General features: G+C 46.0%; 1 protein-coding gene across 1 annotated transcript in view; it reads left to right on the top strand.

Annotated features, from left to right (window-relative positions):
• The window catches only part of LOC140724601 (uncharacterized), a 284,720-nt gene that overhangs the window by 84,840 nt on the left and 175,156 nt on the right, over window positions 1–24,724 (top strand). The window contains exons 6-9 of the mRNA XM_073039025.1: window positions 12,925–13,059; window positions 13,459–13,503; window positions 16,748–16,864; window positions 22,674–22,739. Coding sequence (XP_072895126.1) covers window positions 12,925–13,059; window positions 13,459–13,503; window positions 16,748–16,864; window positions 22,674–22,739 — 363 coding nt within the window. The remainder of the gene's footprint in view (window positions 1–12,924; window positions 13,060–13,458; window positions 13,504–16,747; window positions 16,865–22,673; window positions 22,740–24,724) is intronic.

Raw genomic sequence — 24,724 nt, 5'->3', positions numbered from 1 at the left:
TGGTGGGATCGCTCTGTTACTGGAGAGGGGAGACTGCCTTTTGATCACTGGGGGATCACTCTGCTACTGGAGAGTGGAGACTGCCTTTTGATCACTGGGGGATCACTCTGCTACTGGAGAGGGGAGACGGCCTTTTGATCACTGGTGGGATCGCTCTGTTACTGGAGAGGGGAGACTGCCTTTTGATCACTGGTGGGATCGCTCTGTTACTGGAGAGGGGAGACTGCCTTTTGATCACTTGGGGATCACTCTGTTACTGGAGAGGGGGACTGCCATTTGATCACTGGTGGGATCGCTCTGTTACTGGAGAGGGGAGACTGCCTTTTGATCACTGGGGGATCACTCTGCTACTGGAGAGGGGAGACTGCCTTTTGATCACTGGGGGATCACTCTGCTACTGGAGAGGGGAGACGGCCTTTTGATCACTGGTGGGATCGCTCTGTTACTGGAGAGGGGAGACTGCCTTTTGATCACTGGTGGGATCGCTCTGTTACTGGAGAGGGGAGACTGCCTTTTGATCACTGGGGGATCACTCTGCTACTGGAGAGGGGAGACTGCCTTTTGAACACTGGGGGATCACTCTGCTACTGGAGAGGGGAGACGGCCTTTTGATCACTGGTGGGATCACTCTGCTACTGGAGAGGGGAGACTGTCTTTTGATCACTGGGGGATCACTCTGCTACTGGAGAGGGGAGACTGCCTTTTGATCACTGGGGGATCACTCTGCTACTGGAGAGGGGAAACGGCCTTTTGATCACTGGTGGGATCACTGCTACGGAGAGGGGAGACTGCCTTTTGATCGCTGGTGGGATCACTCTGTTACTGGAGAGGGGAGACTGCCTTTTGATCACTGGGGGATCACTCTGCTACTGGAGAGGGGAGACTGCCTTTTGATCAGTGGGGGATCACTCTGCTACTGGAGAGGGGAGACTGCCTTTTGATCACTGGGGGATCGCTCTGTAACTGGAGAGGGGAGACTGCCTTTTGATCACTGGTGGGATCACTCTGTTACTGGAGAGGGGAGACTGCCTTTTGATCAGTGGGGGATCACTCTGCTACTGGAGAGGGGAGACTGCCTTTTGATCACTGGTGGGATCGCTCTGCTATGGAGAGGGGAGACTGCCTTTTGATCACTGGGGGATCACTCTGTTACTGGAGAGGGGAGATTGCCTTTTGATCACTGGGGGATCACTGTTACTGGAGAGGGGAGACTGCCTTTTGATCACTGGGGGATCACTCTGCTACTGGAGAGGGGAGACTGCCTTTTGATCAGTGGGGGATCACTCTGCTACTGGAGAGGGGAGACTGCCTTTTGATCAGTGGGGGATCACTCTGTTACTGGAGAGGGGAGACTGCCTTTTGATCACTGGGGGATCACTCTGTTACTGGAGAGGGGAGACTGCCTTTTGATCAGTGGGGGATCACTCTGTTACTGGAGAGGGGAGACTGCCTTTTGATCAGTGGGGGATCACTCTGCTACCAGAGAGGGGAGACTGCCTTTTGAAGAGTGGGGGATCGCTCTGTTACTGGAGAGGGGAGACTGCCTTTTGATCAGTGGGGGATCGCTCTGTTACCGGAGAGGGGAGACTGCCTTTTGATCAGTGGGGGATCACTCTGCTACCAGAGAGGGGAGACTGCCTTTTGATCACTGGTGGGATCGCTCTGTTACTGGAGAGGGGAGACTGCCTTTTGATCAGTGGGGGATCACTCTGTTACTGGAGAGGGGAGACTGCCTTTTGATCAGTGGGGGATCGCTCTGTTACTGGAGAGGGGAGATTGCCTTTTGATCAGTGGGGGATCACTCTGCTACCAGAGAGGGGAGACTGCCTTTTGATCACTGGTGGGATCACTCTGTTACTGGAGAGGGGAGACTGCCTTTTGATCAGTGGGGGATCACTCTGTTACTGGAGAGGGGAGACTGCCTTTTGATCACTGGTGGGATCGCTCTGTTACTGGAGAGGGGAGACTGCCTTTTGATCACTGGGGGATCACTCTGCTACTGGAGAGGGGAGACTGCCTTTTGATCACTGGGGGATCACTCTGCTACTGGAGAGGGGAGACGGCCTTTTGATCACTGGTGGGATCGCTCTGTTACTGGAGAGGGGAGACTGCCTTTTGATCACTGGTGGGATCGCTCTGTTACTGGAGAGGGGAGACTGCCTTTTGATCACTTGGGGATCACTCTGTTACTGGAGAGGGGAGACTGCCATTTGATCACTGGTGGGATCGCTCTGTTACTGGAGAGGGGAGACTGCCTTTTGATCACTGGGGGATCACTCTGTTACTGGAGAGGGGAGACTGCCTTTTGATCAGTGGGGGATCACTCTGCTACTGGAGAGGGGAGACTGCCTTTTGATCACTGGGGGATCACTGTTACTGGAGAGGGGAGACTGCCTTTTGATCAGTGGGGGATCACTCTGTTACTGGAGAGGGGAGACTACCTTTTGATCAGTGGGGGATCACTCTGTTACTGGAGAGGGGAGACTGCCATTTGATCACTGGTGGGATCGCTCTGTTACTGGAGAGGGGAGACTGCCTTTTGATCACTGGGGGATCACTCTGTTACTGGAGAGGGGAGACTGCCTTTTGATCAGTGGGGGATCACTCTGCTACTGCAGAGGGGAGACTGCCTTTTGATCACTGGGGGATCACTGTTACTGGAGAGGGGAGACTGCCTTTTGATCAGTGGGGGATCACTCTGTTACTGGAGAGGGGAGACTACCTTTTGATCAGTGGGGGATCACTCTGTTACTGGAGAGGGGAGACTACCTTTTGATCAGTGGGGGATCACTCTGCTACTGGAGAGGGGAGACTGCCTTTTGATCACTGGGGGATCACTCTGCTACTGGAGAGGGGAGACTGCCTTTTGATCAGTGGGGGATCACTCTGTTACTGGAGAGGGGAGACTGCCTTTTGATCACTGGTGGGATCACTCTGCTACTGGAGAGGGGAGACAGCCTTTTGATCACTGGGGGATCACTCTGTTACTGGAGAGGGGAGACTGCCTTTTGATCACTGGTGGGATCACTCTGTTACTGGAGAGGGGAGACTGCCTTTTGATCAGTGGGGGATCACTCTGTTACTGGAGAGGGGAGACTGCCTTTTGATCACTGGTGGGATCACTCTGTTACTGGAGAGGGGAGACTGCCTTTTGATCAGTGGGGGATCACTCTGTTACTGGAGAGGGGAGACTGCCTTTTGTTCACTGGGGGGATCACTCTGTTACTGGAGAGGGGAGACTGCCTTTTGATCACTGGGGGATCACTCTGTTACTGGAGAGGGGAGACTACCTTTTGATCAGTGGGGGATCACTGTTACTGGAGAGGGGAGACTGCCTTTTGATCACTGGTGGGATCGCTCTGTTACTGGAGAGGGGAGACTGCCTTTTGATCACTGGGGGATCACTCTGCTACTGGAGAGGGGAGACTGCCTTTTGATCAGTGGGGGATCACTGTTACTGGAGAGGGGAGACTGCCTTTTGATCACTGGTGGGATCACTGTTACTGGAGAGGGGAGACTGCCTTTTGATCACTGGTGGGATTACTCTGCTACTGGAGAGGGGAGACTACCTTTTGATCAGTGGGGGATCACTCTGTTACTGGAGAGGGGAGACTGCCTTTTGATCACTGGGGGATCACTCTGTTACTGGAGAGGGGAGACTGCCTTTTGATCACTTGTGGGATCACTGTTACTGGAGAGGGGAGACTGCCTTTTGATCACTGGTGGGATTACTCTGCTACTGGAGAGGGGAGACTACCTTTTGATCAGTGGGGGATCACTCTGTTACTGGAGAGGGGATACTGCCTTTTGATCACTGGTGGGATTACTCTGCTACTGGAGAGGGGAGACTGCCTTTTGATCACTGGGGCATCACTCTGTTATGGAGAGGGGAGACTGCCTTTTGATCACTGGGGGATCACTCTGTTACTGGAGAGGGGAGACTGCCATTTGATCACTGGTGGGATCGCTCTGTTACTGGAGAGGGGAGACTACCTTTTGATCAGTGGGGGATCACTCTGCTACTGGAGAGGGGAGACTGCCTTTTGATCAGTGGGGGATCACTCTGCTACTGGAGAGGGGAGACTGCCTTTTGATCACTGGGGGATCACTCTGCTACTGGAGAGGGGAGACTGCCTTTTGATCAGTGGGGGATCACTCTGTTACTGGAGAGGGGAGACTGCCTTTTGATCACTGGTGGGATCACTCTGCTACCGGAGAGGGGAGACAGCCTTTTGATCACTGGGGGATCACTCTGTTACTGGAGAGGGGAGACTGCCTTTTGATCACTGGTGGGATCACTCTGTTACTGGAGAGGGGAGACTGCCTTTTGATCAGTGGGGGATCACTCTGTTACTGGAGAGGGGAGACTGCCTTTTGATCACTGGTGGGATCACTCTGTTACTGGAGAGGGGAGACTGCCTTTTGATCAGTGGGGGATCACTCTGTTACTGGAGAGGGGAGACTGCCTTTTGTTCACTGGGGGGATCACTCTGTTACTGGAGAGGGGAGACTGCCTTTTGATCACTGGGGGATCACTCTGTTACTGGAGAGGGGAGACTACCTTTTGATCAGTGGGGGATCACTGTTACTGGAGAGGGGAGACTGCCTTTTGATCACTGGTGGGATCGCTCTGTTACTGGAGAGGGGAGACTGCCTTTTGATCACTGGGGGATCACTCTGCTACTGGAGAGGGGAGACTGCCTTTTGATCAGTGGGGGATCACTGTTACTGGAGAGGGGAGACTGCCTTTTGATCACTGGTGGGATCACTGTTACTGGAGAGGGGAGACTGCCATTTGATCACTGGTGGGATCGCTCTGTTACTGGAGAGGGGAGACTACCTTTTGATCAGTGGGGGATCACTCTGCTACTGGAGAGTGGAGACTGCCTTTTGATCAGTGGGGGATCACTCTGCTACTGGAGAGGGGAGACTGCCTTTTGATCACTGGGGGATCACTCTGCTACTGGAGAGGGGAGACTGCCTTTTGATCAGTGGGGGATCACTCTGTTACTGGAGAGGGGAGACTGCCTTTTGATCACTGGTGGGATCACTCTGCTACTGGAGAGGGGAGACAGCCTTTTGATCACTGGGGGATCACTCTGTTACTGGAGAGGGGAGACTGCCTTTTGATCACTGGTGGGATCACTCTGTTACTGGAGAGGGGAGACTGCCTTTTGATCAGTGGGGGATCACTCTGTTACTGGAGAGGGGAGACTGCCTTTTGATCACTGGTGGGATCACTCTGTTACTGGAGAGGGGAGACTGCCTTTTGATCAGTGGGGGATCACTCTGTTACTGGAGAGGGGAGACTGCCTTTTGTTCACTGGGGGGATCACTCTGTTACTGGAGAGGGGAGACTGCCTTTTGATCACTGGGGGATCACTCTGTTACTGGAGAGGGGAGACTACCTTTTGATCAGTGGGGGATCACTGTTACTGGAGAGGGGAGACTGCCTTTTGATCACTGGTGGGATCGCTCTGTTACTGGAGAGGGGAGACTGCCTTTTGATCACTGGGGGATCACTCTGCTACTGGAGAGGGGAGACTGCCTTTTGATCAGTGGGGGATCACTGTTACTGGAGAGGGGAGACTGCCTTTTGATCACTGGTGGGATCACTGTTACTGGAGAGGGGAGACTGCCTTTTGATCACTGGTGGGATTACTCTGCTACTGGAGAGGGGAGACTACCTTTTGATCAGTGGGGGATCACTCTGTTACTGGAGAGGGGAGACTGCCTTTTGATCACTGGGGGATCACTCTGTTACTGGAGAGGGGAGACTGCCTTTTGATCACTTGTGGGATCACTGTTACTGGAGAGGGGAGACTGCCTTTTGATCACTGGTGGGATTACTCTGCTACTGGAGAGGGGAGACTACCTTTTGATCAGTGGGGGATCACTCTGTTACTGGAGAGGGGATACTGCCTTTTGATCACTGGTGGGATTACTCTGCTACTGGAGAGGGGAGACTGCCTTTTGATCACTGGGGGATCACTCTGTTATGGAGAGGGGAGACTGCCTTTTGATCACTGGGGGATCACTCTGTTACTGGAGAGGGGAGACTGCCATTTGATCACTGGTGGGATCGCTCTGTTACTGGAGAGGGGAGACTACCTTTTGATCAGTGGGGGATCACTCTGCTACTGGAGAGGGGAGACTGCCTTTTGATCAGTGGGGGATCACTCTGCTACTGGAGAGGGGAGACTGCCTTTTGATCAGTGGGGGATCACTCTGTTACTGGAGAGGGGAGACTGCCTTTTGATCACTGGTGGGATCACTCTGCTACTGGAGAGGGGAGACAGCCTTTTGATCACTGGGGGATCACTCTGTTACTGGAGAGGGGAGACTGCCTTTTGATCACTGGTGGGATCACTCTGTTACTGGAGAGGGGAGACTGCCTTTTGATCAGTGGGGGATCACTCTGTTACTGGAGAGGGGAGACTGCCTTTTGATCACTGGTGGGATCACTCTGTTACTGGAGAGGGGAGACTGCCTTTTGATCAGTGGGGGATCACTCTGTTACTGGAGAGGGGAGACTGCCTTTTGTTCACTGGGGGGATCACTCTGTTACTGGAGAGGGGAGACTGCCTTTTGATCACTGGGGGATCACTCTGTTACTGGAGAGGGGAGACTACCTTTTGATCAGTGGGGGATCACTGTTACTGGAGAGGGGAGACTGCCTTTTGATCAGTGGGGGATCACTCTTACTGGAGAGGGGAGACTGCCTTTTGATCACTGGTGGGATCACTCTGTTACTGGAGAGGGGAGACTGCCTTTTGATCAGTGGGGGATCACTCTGTTACTGGAGAGGGGAGACTGCCTTTTGATCAGTGGGGGATCACTCTGTTACTGGAGAGGGGAGACTACCTTTTGATCAGTGGGGGATCACTCTGCTACTGGAGAGGGGAGACTGCCTTTTGATCAGTGGGGGATCACTCTGTTACTGGAGAGGGGAGACTACCTTTTGATCAGTGGGGGATCACTCTGCTACTGGAGAGGGGAGACTGCCTTTTGATCAGTGGGGGATCACTCTGTTACTGGAGAGGGGAGACTACCTTTTGATCACTGGGGGATCTCTCTGCTACTGGAGAGGGGAGACTGCCTTTTGATCACTGGTGGGATCACTCTGTTACTGGAGAGGGGAGACTGCCTTTTGATCAGTGGGGGATCACTCTGTTACTGGAGAGGGGAGACTACCTTTTGATCAGTGGGGGATCACTCTGTTACTGGAGAGGGGAGACTGCCTTTTGATCACTGGGGGATCACTCTGCTGCCGCAGAGGGAAAGGGCTGCCGCTGTGCCCGGAGAACGTTTCCCAAGTTTTCGGCATTTTGGATATGGACTTGGAATATAGACTTTTTTCAGTCGTAACAGTTTTTTTAATATTCTGTGTTTTTACCTGATCTTTCTCATTTTTTGTGTGCGGGGGAGGGAGATTTGGGGTGTGATGTGCCTGTTCTGTTTTTGTTTATTTTGTGGTGGGGAGGAGGGGTTTGGGGGTTGATGATTGTGCTGCTGTTCTTTTCTTTCTTGGTTTTGTGGCTATCTGGAGAAGAAGAATTTCAGAGTTGTGTACTTGGATAATAAATGAACCTTTGAACCTTTGAAAGAGGCCAGTCAGCCACATCCCCACTAGCAAAGCAGTTCTACATTTGCTTTTGGTGATTCAAAACCGCTCACGGTGCTACAAACATGAGAAAATCTGCAGATGCTGGAAATCCAAAGCAACGCACACAAAACGCTGGAGGAACTCAGCAGGTCAGGCACAATCTATGGAAAAGAGTAAACAGTCAACACTTTGGACTGAGACCCTTCATCAGGACAGGAAAGAAAGAGAAGTCAAAGAAGGTGGGGGGAGTGCAAGGTGGTAGGTGATAGGTGAAACTGAGGTTGGGGGAGGGGTGAAGAAAAGAGCTGGGAAGTTGATTGGTGATAGAGATAAAAGACTGGGGGGAGGGGAAATCTGATTGGAGAGGACAGAAGGCCATGGAAGAAAGGGAAGGGAAAGGAGCACCAGACAGAGGTGATGGGCAGGTAAGGACACAGGTGAGAGAGGGAAACAGGAATGGTTGGGGGGGGGGGGGGTGGCAATGACCAGAATTCTGAGAAATCAATGTTCATACAAACAGGCTGGAGGCTACTGAGATGGAACATTAAGGTGTTGCTCCTCCACGTTGCGTGTGGCCTCATCTTGGCAGAAGGAGGGCCATAGACTGACATGTTGGAATGGGAATGAGGAGTGGAATTGAAATAGGTGGCCTCCGGGAGACCCAATCTTTGTGACGGATGGAGTGAAGCTGCTCGATGAAGGGGTCTCCCAATCTATGTTGTGTAACAGGTGTACGAGAGGCCACGCTGGCTGCACCAGATACAGTAGATGATACATAAACTGACTGACTCTCACAGCTATCTGCACTATATCTCTTCCTACACTGTTGCTTGTAAAAATGCCATCCCCTTCTCTCAGTTCCTCCATCTCCACCACATCTGCTCTCAGAATGAGGCTTTTCATTCCAGAACTATGGAGACGCCCTCTTGCAAAGAAAGGGGCTCCCCTTCCTGCACCATCAACAGTGCCCTCTCCCGCAGCTCTTCCACTTCATGCAAGTCTGCCTTCACTCCGTCCGCACACTGCCGCACCAGGGATAAGGTTCCCTGTGACCTTGCCTACCACCCCACAAGCCTCCGTATCCAGCACATACGGTAATTCTCTGTAACTTCCACCATCTCCAACGGGATCCCACCAGCAAGCACATCTTTCCCTCCCTCCCACCTTCTGCAGGGGTCGTCCCACGCCACATCCTTCTCTACACGTCCTTCTTCACCGATCTCCCTCCTGGTACTTATCCTTGCAGGTGGAACAGTGCCACCCCTGCCCGTCCACCACCTCCCTCACCACCATTCAGGGCCCCAGATAGTCCTTCCAGGTGAGACGATACTTCACCTGCGAGTCTGTTCGGGTCAGCTATGGTATCCGGTACTCCCGGTGTGGTCTCCTGTATATTGATGCGACACGTCGTAGATTGGGAGACCACTTCACTGAGCACCTTTGCTCCATCCGCCACACAAAGCAACATCTCCCAGTGGCCACCCGTTTGAATTCTGCTTCCCATTCCCATTCCGACATTCCGTGCAAGGCCTGCTCTGCTGCCATGATGAGGCCACATTCAGGTTGGAGGAGCAACACCCTATATTCTGTCTGGGTAGCCTCCAACCTGATGGCATGAACGTTGATTTCTCAAACTCTCAAACTTCTGGTAATTGTAATCCCCCCCCCTTCACCACTCCCCATTCCTGTTTCTCTCTTTCACCTTATCTCCTTACCTGCCCATCACCTCCGTCTGGTGCTCCACCCCCTTCCCTGTCTTCCATGGTCTTCTGTCCTCTCCTATCAGATCCCCACTTCTCCAGTCCTTTATCTCTTTCACCAATCAACTTCTCAGCTATTTTCTTCATACCTTCCCCTCTCTAGGTTTCACTTATCACCTACCACCTTATACTTCTTCCTCCTCTCCCTCCACCTTCTTAATCTGACTTCTCAGAATTTTTTCCAGTCCTGTTGAAAGGCCTCTGCCCAAAATGTCAACTGTTTACTCTTTTCCATAGATGCTGCCTGGCCTACGGAGTTCCTCCATCATTTTGTGCATGTTACTCAACAGTATCTTTTACTTAACACTTAATCCAGCTTCCAAAAGTGATCGACTCCATCAGTCGTTTCTCACCTTTATGAACCTAAATGGTTTAAAATCTCTCGTTTTCCATGCATAGCAGCGAAAGTGATGTGCTGTGTACTTCACACAAAATGCTGGAGGAACTCAACAGGTCAGGCTGCATCTGTGGAAAGGAATAAAGTGTTGACATTGCGTGCTGAGACCCTTCATCAGGCCCCCAAAACATTGACTCTTTATTCATTTCCATGGGTGCTTCCTGACCTGGTGAGTTCCTCCAGCATTTGTGTGGCTTTGCAGCATCTGAAAAATCTCTCGTGACTATACTGCGTATTTCAAGCATTTTCAGTTCTCATTCTATCACATGAACAATTATAGGCTTTTTCTCTCCAGTCCTGCTGAAGGGTTTTGGCCTGAAACGTTGACTGTACTTTTTTCCATAGATGCTGCCTGGCCTGCTGAGTTCCTCCAGCATTTTGTGTTTGTCGCTCGGATTTCCAGCATCTGCTGATTTTTCTCTTGTTTGTGATTTATAGACTTAGCTTGTTCCCTTACTGCACTAACACTTGACTTTGGACATTTATTACCCTCAAAGAGCTAAGTTTATGTTGTTTTGTACTAACAATTTGTGTTTTTACGAGATTGTTTTCTTCACTGATAAATCAAGTTGTTAGTTGAACAAATCACGAACCATTGCCTGATTAACAACCTTTGAAATTTACCCCAGTTCATAATTCAAGAATAGAAAGATCGCATCTCCAGCTAAATACTGCAAAGGCAGTGAGTGTGAGGAATGTGAAAATGTAAGGAACAAGGTATTCATCCCTACTAAATAAAAAGATTCCATTGCAAATTTGGTTCTTTTTAAGGGTATAGAGATGCATTTATCAAAATGGTCATCTTTTTGTTGTAACTTAAAATGCCGTCATTTAATGCAAGCTTGTGCAAATCTACCAGCTGGTTGTCAAGGTAAAATGGCAATGAGTATGCTGTATAACTATCTGACATTACAGTATGATTTTCAATATCCCTCAGTTTTCTATCACACATAAATTCCAGTAAACAAATACAAACATGCTATCCTTGTCTTAACTTGGAGGGGAAAAAAAAGGGAAAAGCACAGACTATAAAAAAACATAAATATTGCCAGTTTTCAAAGGTTATTTGGATTTTGATGAAACAGAAAAAAAATTGGAACAAAGAGAAAGCTAACAAGACTAATCTTCAACGTCTGTGAAATCCTTTGGGGCAATATTCCCCTAAGATGTGCGCAAACACACATCTTTTGCTGCTAGTGCATAAAGGCATTTAAACTGCACACAAAAGGTTGTCACCCTTTACCTCGTTGGCATGTTAAGTATATTTCACGATCGCACACAATCACATTTCCTTTTCTAGTTTCTGATGTGGACAGTGCTGACAATGTGGAGTTTTTGATGATTTGTTTGCAAATTTTAGAACCGGCTTATTTCTATTATTTTTATTGAAGAAGCTATACATTACACACATGTTGTTTTCACCGGGTCAAAAATTGCACAGCACAAGATTTTTGTGCACACTGGTCATTACAAGTTAGAGGGAACGTTGCTTTGGGGAATGCTTGAGAAATCTGATAAAGACAGACAGAGAGACAGACAGACATACTTTATTGATCCTGAGGGAAATGGGGTTTTGTTACAGCTGCACCAACCAAGAATAGTGAAGAAATATAGCAATATAAAACCATAAATAATTAAATAAAAATAAGTTAATCATGCCAAGTGGAAATAAGTCCAGGACCAGCCTATTGGCTCAGGGTGTCTGACACTCCGAGGGAGGAGTTGTAAAGTTTGATGGCCACAGGTAGGAATGACTTCCTGTGATGCTCAGTGTTACATCTTCCATGGAAGATGGAGGTTTCTTATTTATCTGCTAGGGCATGTTAAAAACATAAGTTAGATGAATATCTTGCTAGGAATGGCATTGAACATTACAAGGAAATGTCCAAATATCTAAAGTGAAATGACCTGTAGGATATGCTGTTTACCGCTTTGAAACGGACAAGTCATTTCCTTTCGCATCAATAAAGTATCTATCTATCTAAACATTGTGCTCAAGGAAATAATTAATCAAAGATGTACTATAATGCAGTTAGGCAAATTGCTAGTGGAAACTAGTGAATTTTATACTTTCATCTCTGTGTTTTATAGCGATAGGGAAATAGAACTTGTAAATGGGTCCTTCAGCTACAGAGTCTACACTGACCATCAATCGCTCGTTTATGCAATCTTACATTAATGCCGTTTTTCAAATTCTCCCTGAATTCTCATTACTATAACCTTCTCCCCACCACCTTCCCCCCTCCCTCCCCCACCCATTGATTCTACCATTCATTCACATACCAGGGACAATTTTCACTGGCCAATCACCCTACCAAGCCACACACCTCTGGAATCTGAGAGGAAACCAGCGTACCTGACAGGAACCCATGTGTTTATAGGGAGAACATGCAATCTCCACACAGACAGCAATGGTGATCAGTATTGAATATGGGTCATAGGCACTGTCAGGCTCCTTAGCAATTGAGACCAGGAAGAATCTTTGCAGTTTACTCCTCCAATACATTAAAAGGTTTGACTAGCCCATAACAAAGTGAATTTTATGTAATATGGGAAGGAGTAATTTTGATAGCAGAATTTACATTATTAATATAGGATTATCAAAAGCTGCAGTTACTAGAAACCTGAAATACAACAAAACAGACTAGAAATACTCTACAAGTCAAGCAGCAACTGAAGGAGAGAAACAGTAGACATTTCAGGTTGAGCACCTATCCTCAAAACTGAGAAAAGTTTGAAACCAATCATGTTTGAACTTGTCTAGGAAACGGGAGGGAACCAAGGGAATCTACTTGAGTAAGCCTGAAACGAAGACAGACTGAATAACACAAGTGATGGTGCTGACTGAATCAGGGTGGTGAAAGCTTGTTAGTCACAGGCTATCCATCAGGAGGTGTACAAAAGTTCCAAAAAGTGAAAGAGAAAATGTTGTTGTAAGAAAACACTGGACAAACAAGATGTCTTTCTCACTTCTATCGACAAAATAGAACTGAATACTTCAACTTGTGTGAAAATTGTTTGGAGTGACTTCTTAACCTATGAGGAAACATCTTCTCTGCATCTCCTTGAGATAATACGGCAGAAATGGGGAATTAACTATACAAGAGTTCATTGGTTAGTTTCAATATGTTAGTCACATTGTGTTTTCCTATTTGCTCCAGGGGGAGACAGGCCTATTAGGAGACCGTGGTCCAGGAGGATTTCTTGGGCCTCGAGGGCCAAAAGGACAAGCAGGAGAACAAGGACAGAGAGGAGAACGTGGACTGTCTGGACCTCCTGGAAGTAAAGGGGATAGTGTAAGTTGAAAAGAAACACAATGAGAGTAACCTTCCCAGAGCCTGTAATTATACTTGAGATAACAAGCGTCAGATTGAACTAACCGGTCTAGAAAACAGAAACATTGGATATTTTCGGAGAGAATAACTTTGGGAATGGTCACTTCCTGTGCCCCCGCATTCAACTTATCTCTGAAGTCCAGGGCGATAAAATTCAGACATTTCATAACCATAGATGGAATAGCTGGCTACCATTGACAATAAACACAGATTTCAGAAAGAAAATCTAAATATCAAAGCTCAAACATTGGCTGACCGAATTCAGTGGAAGAATAAGAATAGATGACCCTATTTGTCCTCTTAAATAACATGAAGAAATAAATAAAATAAAAATATAGTCTAATTGTTTTCATTTTCCAGGGCCCGATGGGCGTTCCTGGCTTTCCAGGATTGGATGGTATTCCGGTGAGTATTTATTTCTAAAATTTTAATTTATGGCCCAGTGTTTCATACACCTGTAAATGATGAATAATTTGATTGGAACATATGGAAAAGTACAGCACTTCAGCCCAGGGTGTTGTGCCGTGTGCCAGTCTATATGAAGTTCCGTCACTGGTCCCCCCAGGGCTGTGTGCTCAACCCACTGCCATTCACACTGCTGACTCATGACAGCACTACCAGTTTCAGCTCAAACAGCAGCATCAAGTTCAGAATCAGGATCGGGTTTATTATCACCGGCATGTGTCCTACAATTTGTTAACTTAGCAGTGGCAGCAGTTCAATGCATTTCTTGATAATATAGAGAGAAAAAGAAACAAACAATTAAGTACATCAATTACAGAATACGTATATTGAACAGATTAAAAATTGTGCAAAAACAGTAATAATACAAAAAATGAGGTAGTGTTCATGGGTTCAATGTTCCATTTAGGAATCGGATGGCAGAGGGCAAGAAGCTGTTCCTGAATTGCTGAGTGTGTCCCTTCAGGCTTCTGTACCTCCTTCCTGATGGTAACAATGAGAAGAGGGCATGCCCTGGGCGCTGGGGCTCTTCAATAATGGATGTGGCCTTTCTGAGACACTGATCCTTGAAGATGTCTTGGGTACTATGGAGACTAGTACCCAAGATAGAGCTGACTAATTTTACAACTTTCTTTAACATCTTTTGGTCCTGTGCAGTAGCCTCCCCATACCAGACAGTGATGCAGCCTGTCAGAATTCTCTCCACAGTACAACTATAGAAATTTTAGTGTGCTTTAGTTGACAAACCAAATTTCTTCAAATTCCTAATGAACTATAATCACTGTCTTGCCTTCTTTATAGCTGTATCAATATGTAGGGACCAGGTTAGATCCTCAGAGATGTTGACACCCAGGAACTTGAAATTGTCACTCTCTCAACTTCTGATCCCTCTATGAGTATTGGTTCATGTTCCTTCATCTTGCCCTTCCTGAAGTCCACAATTAGTTCTTTTATGTTACTGACATTGAGTGCAAGGTTGTTGCTGCAACACCACTCAACTAGCTGATATATCACACTCCAGTACATCCTCTCGTCTCCATCTGAGATTCTACTAACAACAGTTGTATCATCAGCAAATTTATAGATGGTATTTGAGCTACACCTAGCCACACAGTCATGGGTATATAGACAGTAGAGCAGTGGGCTAAGCACACACCCCTGAGGTGCACCAATGCTGATTGTCAGCAAGGAGGAGATGTTATCACCAATCCACACTGGCTGTGGTCTTCTAGTTAGGAAGTTGAGGGTCCAGTTGCAGAGGGAGGTACAGAGGTCCAGATTCTGTAGCTTATCGATCAGGACTGTAGGAACGGTGATGTTAAACGCTGAGCTATAGTTGATGAACAGCATCCTGACATGGCTGTTTGCTGATGATACTTACAGCTGCTTCATCAGCAACCACGAGAGGAGAGAGGAGGTACAGGAGAGGTCTGTCAAAAGGTGTGAGTCTCAAAGTGGACAAGATAGAAGAGAAAATTGTGGACTTTAGAAAGGTGTCATTCGGCCACTCTCCATTGCACGTCAATGGCTCTGCCTGGAAAGAGTGAAGAGCACAACTTTCTTGGTGTGCCCTGAACAGATAATGTAACCTGGACCCACAACAACTCCACATTAATCAGGAAGGCACAGCAGTGTCTACACTTTCTGAGGAGACTGCGTGTACACAGCTCCCCACCCCTATTCTAGCAACTTTCTACAGCAGCACCGTCATTGTGTGGCACGGAAGCTACAAGGGATCAGACCCTGCGGAGGATAGTAAAAACCATCGTGGATCACTGGGGTCTCCCTCCCACTATTCGGGACATTTACCGGGAGTGCTGTGGATGAGGGGCTGAAGCATGGTTGAGGATCCCTACCACCCATTCCACTATCTCTTTGGCCCACTTCCAGCAGGGAGGAGGTAGAGGAGCATCAGGCCTCGGACTGCCAGACTGGGTAACAATTTCTTCCCTCAGGCCGTGAGATTAATGAACACCCTGACACCACCGAGGTCTCATCACTAGGAGAGCAGGCTGCTTACTGTTTGCCCATGCTACGCAATACGTGCATTTTTCAAATGTATTTTACAAACTTATTTATGGTAATATTTAGTTTTATGTGCTGTGTGTGGTATATGTATTGTGGGTACACCATAGTCCGGAGAAATGTTGTTTTGTTTGGTTGTATATATGTATAGTCAGATGCAGTAAATTTGAACTTGAAATGTACTCTTATCAATCTAATTGTACCCTTCTACAGAGCCCATAACTCCAATTTTCTAACTTCCTGTTTAGAGTCTGTGTTATGTCGGCCTCTGGAACCACACCCAGCAGTGTGCTCTGGGCACCTGTCAGTCTTGGTGTGGAAGAACCTACCCCTCCTGTATATTTTCCTCCACTCAGCTGAAACTCATGTCCCCTTGTACTGGTTATTACCACTGCTGCCCCTCATAGTCTTACACATCTCCATCCAGTCTTCCCTCATCCTCCTTCGTTCCAAAGAGAAAAGCCCCGAGCTTGCTCAACTTTTCCCGATAAGATGTGCTCTCTCATCCAGGCCACCCTCTCTAAACTCTGCAGAGTTTCCACATCCTTTCTATCATGAGGCAAGCAAAACGGAACACAATACCCCAAGTGAGGTCTAACCAGAGCTCTTAACTAAATCCTCCAACTAATGAAGGCCCCCACACTATATGGCTTCTTAACCACCTTATCAATTTGAATGGCAACTTTGAGACATCCATGGACATAGACCCCAAGATCCTTCTGTTCCTCCACGTTGCTAGGAACCCTGCTTTTAACCTTGTACAAGTTTGACTTTCCGGAGTGTATCACCTCAGACTTTTCTGGTTAGACCTCCATCTGCCACTTCTCCGCCCAACTCTGCATCCAATCTATACCCCATCGTAACCTACCCCAACCATCCATTCTATCCACACATCCACCTTTCATGCCGTTTGCAAACTTAAAATAACCCACCCCTCCACTTCTTTCTCCAAGTGACTCATAAAGAGCCTGGGTCCCAGAACAGATCCCTGTGAAACACTACTAGTCACCTCCAGGCAGAATATACTCCACCTACTATTAATTTGCCAATTTGCCTTCTCATGCACTGAACAGACTGCAACTTTCACCGACAGACCTTTAGAACAGTATGGATGCTACATTAAGATGGTTCTATCATAACAATGAAATATTGACTATTTTAGGGATTACCAGGATTCCAAGGCCCAAGAGGTCACCCTGGCTTAGATGGCTGCAATGGATCTAGAGGAGATCCTGGTTTTCCAGGAAATGCAGGATTCCCAGGAATAACTGGACTGCCGGTAGGAAAATCTTAAATGAAACCTATCATCTTTTTGTTTGAAATTCAGGGGAAGAAGACTGCTCTGTAATTAAGTAGTCAATAAAATATTTGAAGAGGAAATATGTTTTTTATTGAGAGGGAATGAAGATGAGCTTTATTTAAAAGAGAAACTGGGAAAATAAATTAGACAATTGAATGAATTGTTGGGAGACTGTAGGTCTGACACGGTGGTCAGCAGCACAGGAGCGCCGCAGGGAACCGTGCTCTCTCCGGTCCTGTTCACCTTGTACACATCAGACTTCCAATATAACTCAGAGTCCTGCCATGTGCAGAAGTTCGCTGATGACACGGCCATAGTGGGGTGTGTCAGGAATGGACAGGAGGAGGAGTATAGGAAACTGATACAGGACTTTGTGATATGGTGCAACACAAACTACCTGCGTCTCAATATCACCAAGACCAAGGAGATGGTGGTGGACTTTAGGAGATCTAGGCCTCATATGGAGCCAGTGATCATTAATGGAGAATGTGTGGAGCAGGTTAAGACCTACCAGTATCTGGGAGTACAGTTAGACGAGAAGCTAGACTGGACTGCCAACACAGATGCCTTGTGCAGGAAGGCACAGAGTCGACTGTACTTCCTTAGAAGGTTGGCGTCATTCAATGTCTGTGGTGAGATGCTGAAGATGTTCTATAGGTCAGTTGTGGAGAGCGCCCTCTTCTTTGTGGTGGCGTGTTGGGGAGGAAGCATTAAGAAGAGGGACGCCTCACGTCTTAATAAGCTGGTAAGGAAGGCGGGCTCTGTCGTGGGCAAAGTACTGGAGAGTTTAACATCGGTAGCTGCGCGAAGGGCGCTGAGTAGGCTACGGTCAATTATGGAAAACTCTGAACATCCTCTACATAGCACCATCCAGAGACAGAGAAGCAGTTTCAGCGACAGGTTACTATCGATGCAATGCTCCTCAGACAGGATGAAGAGGTCAATACTCCCCAATGCCATTAGGCTTTACAATTCTACCGCCAGGACTTAAGAACTTTTTAAAAGCTATTATTAATGCTTTTTGAGACGGTGATTTAGATGCATATCATATTTTTTTACTGAGTTAAGTATTGTATGTAATTAGTTTTTGCTACAACAAGTGTATGGGACATTGGAAAAAAAAAGTTGAATTTCCCCATGGGGATGAATAAAGTATCTATCTATCTATCTAATTTATTGGTGCTTCACCCCTTTCCCACCAGAACTCCTTTAAGGGCACATCTATGTCCCACCTCAGAGAACAGCTTGGCACAGAACTTCTTTTCCACCCTCCATTTCTCAGTTGTCCATAAGATGATTTTCTGACGCCATCACCTCATTATTACTATCACCCTTGCCTCGGTGGCATCACTACCTTGTATCGGTTGGATCTGGTGATATTGTTCCAGAGGTTCTTTCGAAGTCAAGGAGAGGTGCAAGTTTAGTAATTAAACCCATTTTATTAGGCTAACAATAAAAAATAATAGTAACCAACTCACTCTACTGTAAGGAAAAGGGAAAGTGAAGGAGAACAAAGACAATCTAATTATCTTGTACTAAATACTAGCTCACTAGGGTGATAAGGCACATTCAAGTTATAAGTGGTAGCCTTTGAAATAGTCAGGCGCAGTGGAGTGCAACAGGTTGCAGAGAAACTTTGAGAAAAATACTGAATCAGCTACACTACAATCAGAATTAGGTTTATTATCACTGACATATGTCATGAAATTTGTTGTTTTGGGGCAACAGTACAATGCAAATCATTTTTTAAAAAACCACACGTTACACTAAGAAATATCAAATTAAATAAGTCGTGTAAAAAGATAGCAGAAAATGAGACACGGGGAAATCTGCAGATGCTGGGAATCCAAGCAAATGAGGTTGTTTTCATGAGTTCATAGTCTGATCAAAAATCTGATAGCAGAAGGAAGGAAGCTGTCCTAAAATATTGAGTGCGATTCCTCCTCCCTGATGGTAGCAATGAAAAGATTGTACGTCCTGGATGGTGAAGGTCTTTAATGATGGATGCTGCCTTCTTGAGGTATCCACTATTGAAGATGCCCTTGATGGTGGGGAGGCTAGTGCCCGTGATGGAGCTGGCCAAGTTTATAACCCTCTGCAGCTTTTTCCGATCTGGTTCAATGGCTCCTGCGTATCGGATGGCAATGCAACCAGTCAGAATGTCCTCCACAGTATATCTGTAGAAATTTGCTCCAGATCTCTGATAACTTATCAGATCTCCTCAGACTCCTAATGAAATATAGCTGCTATCATGCCTTCTTTGTAATTGCATCAATATGTTGGACCCAGGACAGATCTTCAACGATGCTGACTCCAGCAACTAGAAGCTGCTTATCCTTTCCATTATTGAGCCCTCGAGGAGGACTGGTGTCTGTTCTCCCAATTTCCCCTTCCTTCAGTCCATAATCAGTTCCTTAGCTTTACTGACATTGAGTGCAAGATTGTTGTTACGACACCACTCAACCAGCTGATCTGTCTCACTCCTGTCTGCCTTCTTTCCATCTGACATTCTGCCAGCACCATTTGTATCATCGGCGAACTTATTGAAGGCATTTGCGCTACACCTAGCAAAACCATTTTGAGCATAGAGAGAGTAGAGCAGTGGGCTAAGCTTGCAATTTACTACTGAAAATCCACTAAATAATTGCACATATACTGTATAGGTGATTATGTAAAAATGATCAATGTTAAAATGCAGGAAAAACAACTTTACAATTCAGCACAGACTTACCTCAGCCCACCTATTACAGGAATTTTCATCCTTGCCTTTGTTATCTGTAAACCTAACCATTCCATAGCTTCCTCTACCCATATTAAACTTTGGTCTACTCCATCATTCCTGAAACATCTTCAATTTCCCCTTTTTATTGGTCTTCAGGTTAAATTGTTCAACAGATAAATGTTCTTCATAATTTCACTAAAGATTCAACTCATTGAAGCCTGAAGCACCCATCCCAGACCAATCCTGAACTCTCTGAGATTCCTTTTTTTATGAGGAAGCAGGTTCACAGGTTTGGTGAGTGAGACAGAAGGCATTGGTCTGGGATTGGAGCTACAGACTGCAGTGGATTGAATTTTTAGTCAAATTATAAAGAAAAATTATCTGTTGGACGATTACTGAGGGCCTGTGCGACTGAGCTGGGAGAACCACTACAGCGCATCTTCAACATGAGCCTGGAGCAGAGAAGAGTACCCAGACAGTGGAAAACATCCTGTATTGTCCCGGTACCGAAGAAACCACAACCAAAGGAGTTGAATGACTTCAGACCTGTTGCCTTGACGTCGCACGTGATGAAGACCATGGAGCGGCTGATAATACAGAATCTGAGGCCACAAACCAGGCACGCCCGGGATCCTCTTCAGTTTGCGTATCAGGAGAAGGTGGGAGTGGAGGATGCTATCACATATTTGCTGCACAAATCCCTCTCTCACCTGGATGGGGTCAGTGGTGCTGTGAGGATTACATTCCTGGACTTCTCTAGTGCCTTTAACACCATCCAGCCCAAGATCTTAAGGCACAAACTAACGGAGATGGGAGTAGACTCTCACATGGTGGATTGGATAGTGGACTACTTGACAGATAGACCTCAGTATGTGCAGTTGGGAGACTGTAGGTCTGACACGGTGGTCAGCAGCACAGGAGCGCCGCAGGGGATCGTGCTCTCTCCGGTCCTGTTCACCCTGTACACATCAGACTTCCAATATAACTCGGAGTCCTGCCATGTGCAGAAGTTCGCTGATGACACGGCCATAGTGGGGTGTGTCAGGAATGGACAGGAGGAAGAGTATAGGAAACTGATACAGGACTTTGTGATATGGTGCAACTCAAACTACCTGCGTCTCAATATCACCAAGACCAAGGAGATGGTGGTGGACTTTAGGAGATCTAGGCCTCATATGGAGCCAGTGATCATTAATGGAGAATGTGTGGAGCAGGTTAAGACCTACCAGTATCTGGGAGTACAGTTAGACGAGAAGCTAGACTGGACTGCCAACACAGATGCCTTGTGCAGGAAGGCACAGAGTCGACTGTACTTCCTTAGAAGGTTGGCGTCATTCAATGTTTGTAGTGAGATGCTGAAGATGTTCTATAGGTCAGTTGTGGAGAGCGCCCTCTTCTTTGTGGTGGCGTATTGGGGAGGCAGCATTAAGAAGAGGGACGCCTCACGTCTTAATAAGCTGGTAAGGAAGGCAGGCTCTGTCGTGGGCAAAGTACTGGAGAGTATAACATCGGTAGCAGAGCGAAGGGCGCTGAGTAGGCTACGGTCAATTATGGAAAACCCTGAACATCCTCTACATAGCACCATCCAGAGACAGAGAAGCAGTTTCAGCGACAGGTTGCTATCGATGCAATGCTCCTCAGACAGGATGAAGAGATCAATACTCCCCAATGCCATTCGGCTTTACAATTCAACCGCCAGGAGTAAGATATGTTAAAGTGCCGGGGTTAGGACTCAATGTATTTAAGTAAACTACTTAAGAACTTTTTAAAAGCTATTATTAATGCTTTTTGAGAGGGTGATTTTAGATGCATATCATATTTTTACTGAGTTAAGTATTGTATGTAATTAGTTTTGCTACAATAAGTGTATGGGACATTGGAAAAAATGTTGAATTTCCCCATGGGGATGAATAAAGTATCTATCTATCTATCTATCTATCTATCTATCTATTTAACTTAAAGACCAATAAAAAAAGGAAATTTGGAGATGTTATGAATAAGCACATTAATCATTTATTTACAAACAGTAAAAGATTTGATCAAACATTAAAGTTTCCCCAAGTTACATTGACTCCAAAACTAAATATTCAACCAACAGATACTTAGCTAAGTCTGGAGCATCCTTTCCCAATGGTTCTTCACTACTGTTTGTGACCTCAGTGTGAATCGGGCCCTGGGGATGAAAGAAAAGAGGCCAAACCTCCTGCATGTAGTATTGTTATACCTCTGAGATGCCTGAAACTGGACACCAGTGATGTGGCGCACAAGGCAACCAGTGGGAAGGAGCTGTTACAGACCGCAAATGGTCCAATCAATGACTGGCATGGTAAAAGCAGCTTTCAATGAACAAGTAAACTACTGCCCCCCCCCCCCCCCACTACGTATCACCCCTTTTCACTAACTCTTAGCTCCACACCAATTTCAGTGCATACTGAACAGTTCCTATCCCATATCTGCTTGTGTCTTTTCTCATTTCAGACCCGCTCTACAGCTGACAAAACCATTGACCACCTCCTCAAAGATCTTTACCTTGTCTTAGTGTAGATTTTTTGCAATTAAGCTGTAAAGCAGCTTGATATGTGACAGTTTTGGAGCAGAGAGAGTGTTAGCATTGGGCACTGTAAAAAGAAGAAATGCTGGTGAGAGGAGGATCGGTGAAAGATGGAAGTAGTGAATGATTTTAGAGGGGAGGCATTTATGGAATTCAACTGTTTGCAGTAACAGCAGGAAGAACTATGGCAATGAATGTCAGCTAGGTGGCGCTCTGGAGAGGGAATGGAAAGAGGAACTGAAGCAAGTTTAATAGATACGTGCATCAAACAGATATAATGGAAATAACATAGCATGGAAATATTACAGTGGTTGCATGCATGTTTTATAGAATAGTTTCAATATATAAAATAAATATTTAGTATTGGGCTGCAACTTAAGATTTAGTAGTCTGAATTTTTTTTTCAAGAGCAGAGTTATTCAAACATTTGAAAACATTGATAAAATGATAGAAATTTTACCTTGCAGTGGTTCTTTATGTAGTTTGATATACAATATACATTCCATTTGTTACAGGGATTTCCAGGTCCAAAAGGTCCAAAAGGCGATTCCATATTTGCCACATTCTGTATGGGCCCACCAGTGAGTATCAACTTTAAAGCACTGGTTCTGATTAACCTTTCATTTTCTTTTGCTGTACTTAAAGTAACTTAATAGGTGAGAATGATGGATAGGCCTGGTGACTGATGCTCTTTTCTATTAGAACATAGAATATACACTCAGTGGCCATGTTATTAGGTACTGCCTTTAGTTTATAAATTGGCACTGAGTGTACGTTTGTGGTGTTCTGCTGCTGTAGCCCATCCATGTCTTGTGCTCTTCTGCACATAACTGTTGTAACATGTGGTTATTTGAGTCACTGTCACCTTCCTGGTAGCTTAAACCAGTCTGTCCTTTCTCCTCTGACGTCTCTCATTAATTTTATTGCTGACCTCTCATGGGTTTTTTTTGTTTTTTGTACCATTCTCTGTAAATGTGAGAGATGGTTGTGTGTGAAAATTCCTGGAGATCAGCAATTTCTGAGATACTCAAACCGCCCTATCTGGAGCTAGCAATCATCGCATGGTCAAAGTCACTTGGATCGTATCTGTTCCTTGTTCTGATGTTTGAGCTGAACAAAAACTGAACCTCTTGACCATGGCTGCATGCTTTTATGCGTTGAGTTGCTGCAACTTGATTAGCTGATTAGGTATTTGCTTTAATGAGGAGATGTACTTAATAAAGGTGCAGAATACTACAGCCCAGTGCAGCCCTTTGGCCCACAACGTTGTGCTGACATTTTAACCTACTCTAAGATCAGTCTATCCTTGCTCTATTCTTGTTGCCCTTTGACACAACCTAGACTGAATTTTCTATAAACTTGATTTCAAATATTTTAAAATATTCTGAGTCTTCGTAAGTGAGAAGATTATTTTTCTAACAATGTTACAGCAACTAACATGTTGGTAAATTTATAGTAACTGATAATCTCTAGCTTTAAATGAAGGCTCGTATCGGAGAAAAAGCCAAAGAATGTGTGAAAAGAATGTAGCAACACCTCCAGCAGTTCACAAAACAAGACTTTTTCCAAATAAACCCATTTTTAATAGTGAAGATGAACTTCAAATCACTGCTTATGAATATGCTTTCAGATTTTCCTGCTGTACTTAATGTAACATAATAAAACTTGTGTTCTATTTCCCTTTCCTTATCAGTCACTTTCTCTCGCAGCTTGTTTGGGTTATGATTACTGATAATGAGAATTGTATTCATTTGTTAACCAATTGGGATAGATGCTATTCTTTCTTGTGGGTCTGTGAGCTGTGGTTTTGTGGGTTTTTGGGGAGTTGGGGACGAGATCGCGAGGAAGGTGGAGGCGCTCTGGTCGATCACTGAGGTTGGTCCCAGGCGCGTGGGTCATGGCCGTCGGAGAAGATCGAATAGTGGACCGAAGACTTCGATGGTTGAGCTAACGATGTGCACTAATTGACTGAACCCTGATAAGATCTGGCGCCTTTTCTTTCCTTTCTTTTCTTTCATATATATTGTATCGCTATTAATCACTTAGTTTTAGTAAGATTTATAAATTGTATTCTGTAAATGTACATGGTGTGCAGTTTGATTTTGTGTGTGCGAGTTTGCATTAGTGTGCATTTCACAGCATCCATGTATACGGGAGGTGCAGTTTGGCGGGTGGACGAATTTTCCCCTAGACATACACCAGCCGACTGCGGGAGCATTACATGTAGAAAGATTCTTCATAACTGTGTCTGAAACAATTTTGTCTTACCAGTCAGGGTTGATAGCCCTGAGCTGAACTTCTGAAGCTAGAGGACTTATAGACCACCTTTAGTCTGTCCTTTACCCTGTGACATATTTGGCTTGGGTGACCATACCAAGAGCCAAAGCATAAAGACCTGACTGTGGCCAACAAAGCTCTCCAGATCATTGAAGCACGCAAGCCTCCAAACCCTACAACATGGTTATAGTCCCCTTGGAGGTCCCCAGTGTAAAAACTCTCAACTAGTGTAAACTTTCTCTGGAATTGCCTACTCCCATTGACCTGCACCGGGACCATAGCCTGTGTA

Source organism: Hemitrygon akajei, chromosome 3 (assembly GCF_048418815.1).
Source record: "Hemitrygon akajei chromosome 3, sHemAka1.3, whole genome shotgun sequence".
In the NCBI taxonomy this organism is placed as follows: Eukaryota; Metazoa; Chordata; class Chondrichthyes; order Myliobatiformes; family Dasyatidae; genus Hemitrygon; species Hemitrygon akajei.
This window is presented reverse-complemented; position numbering and strand designations above follow the sequence as displayed.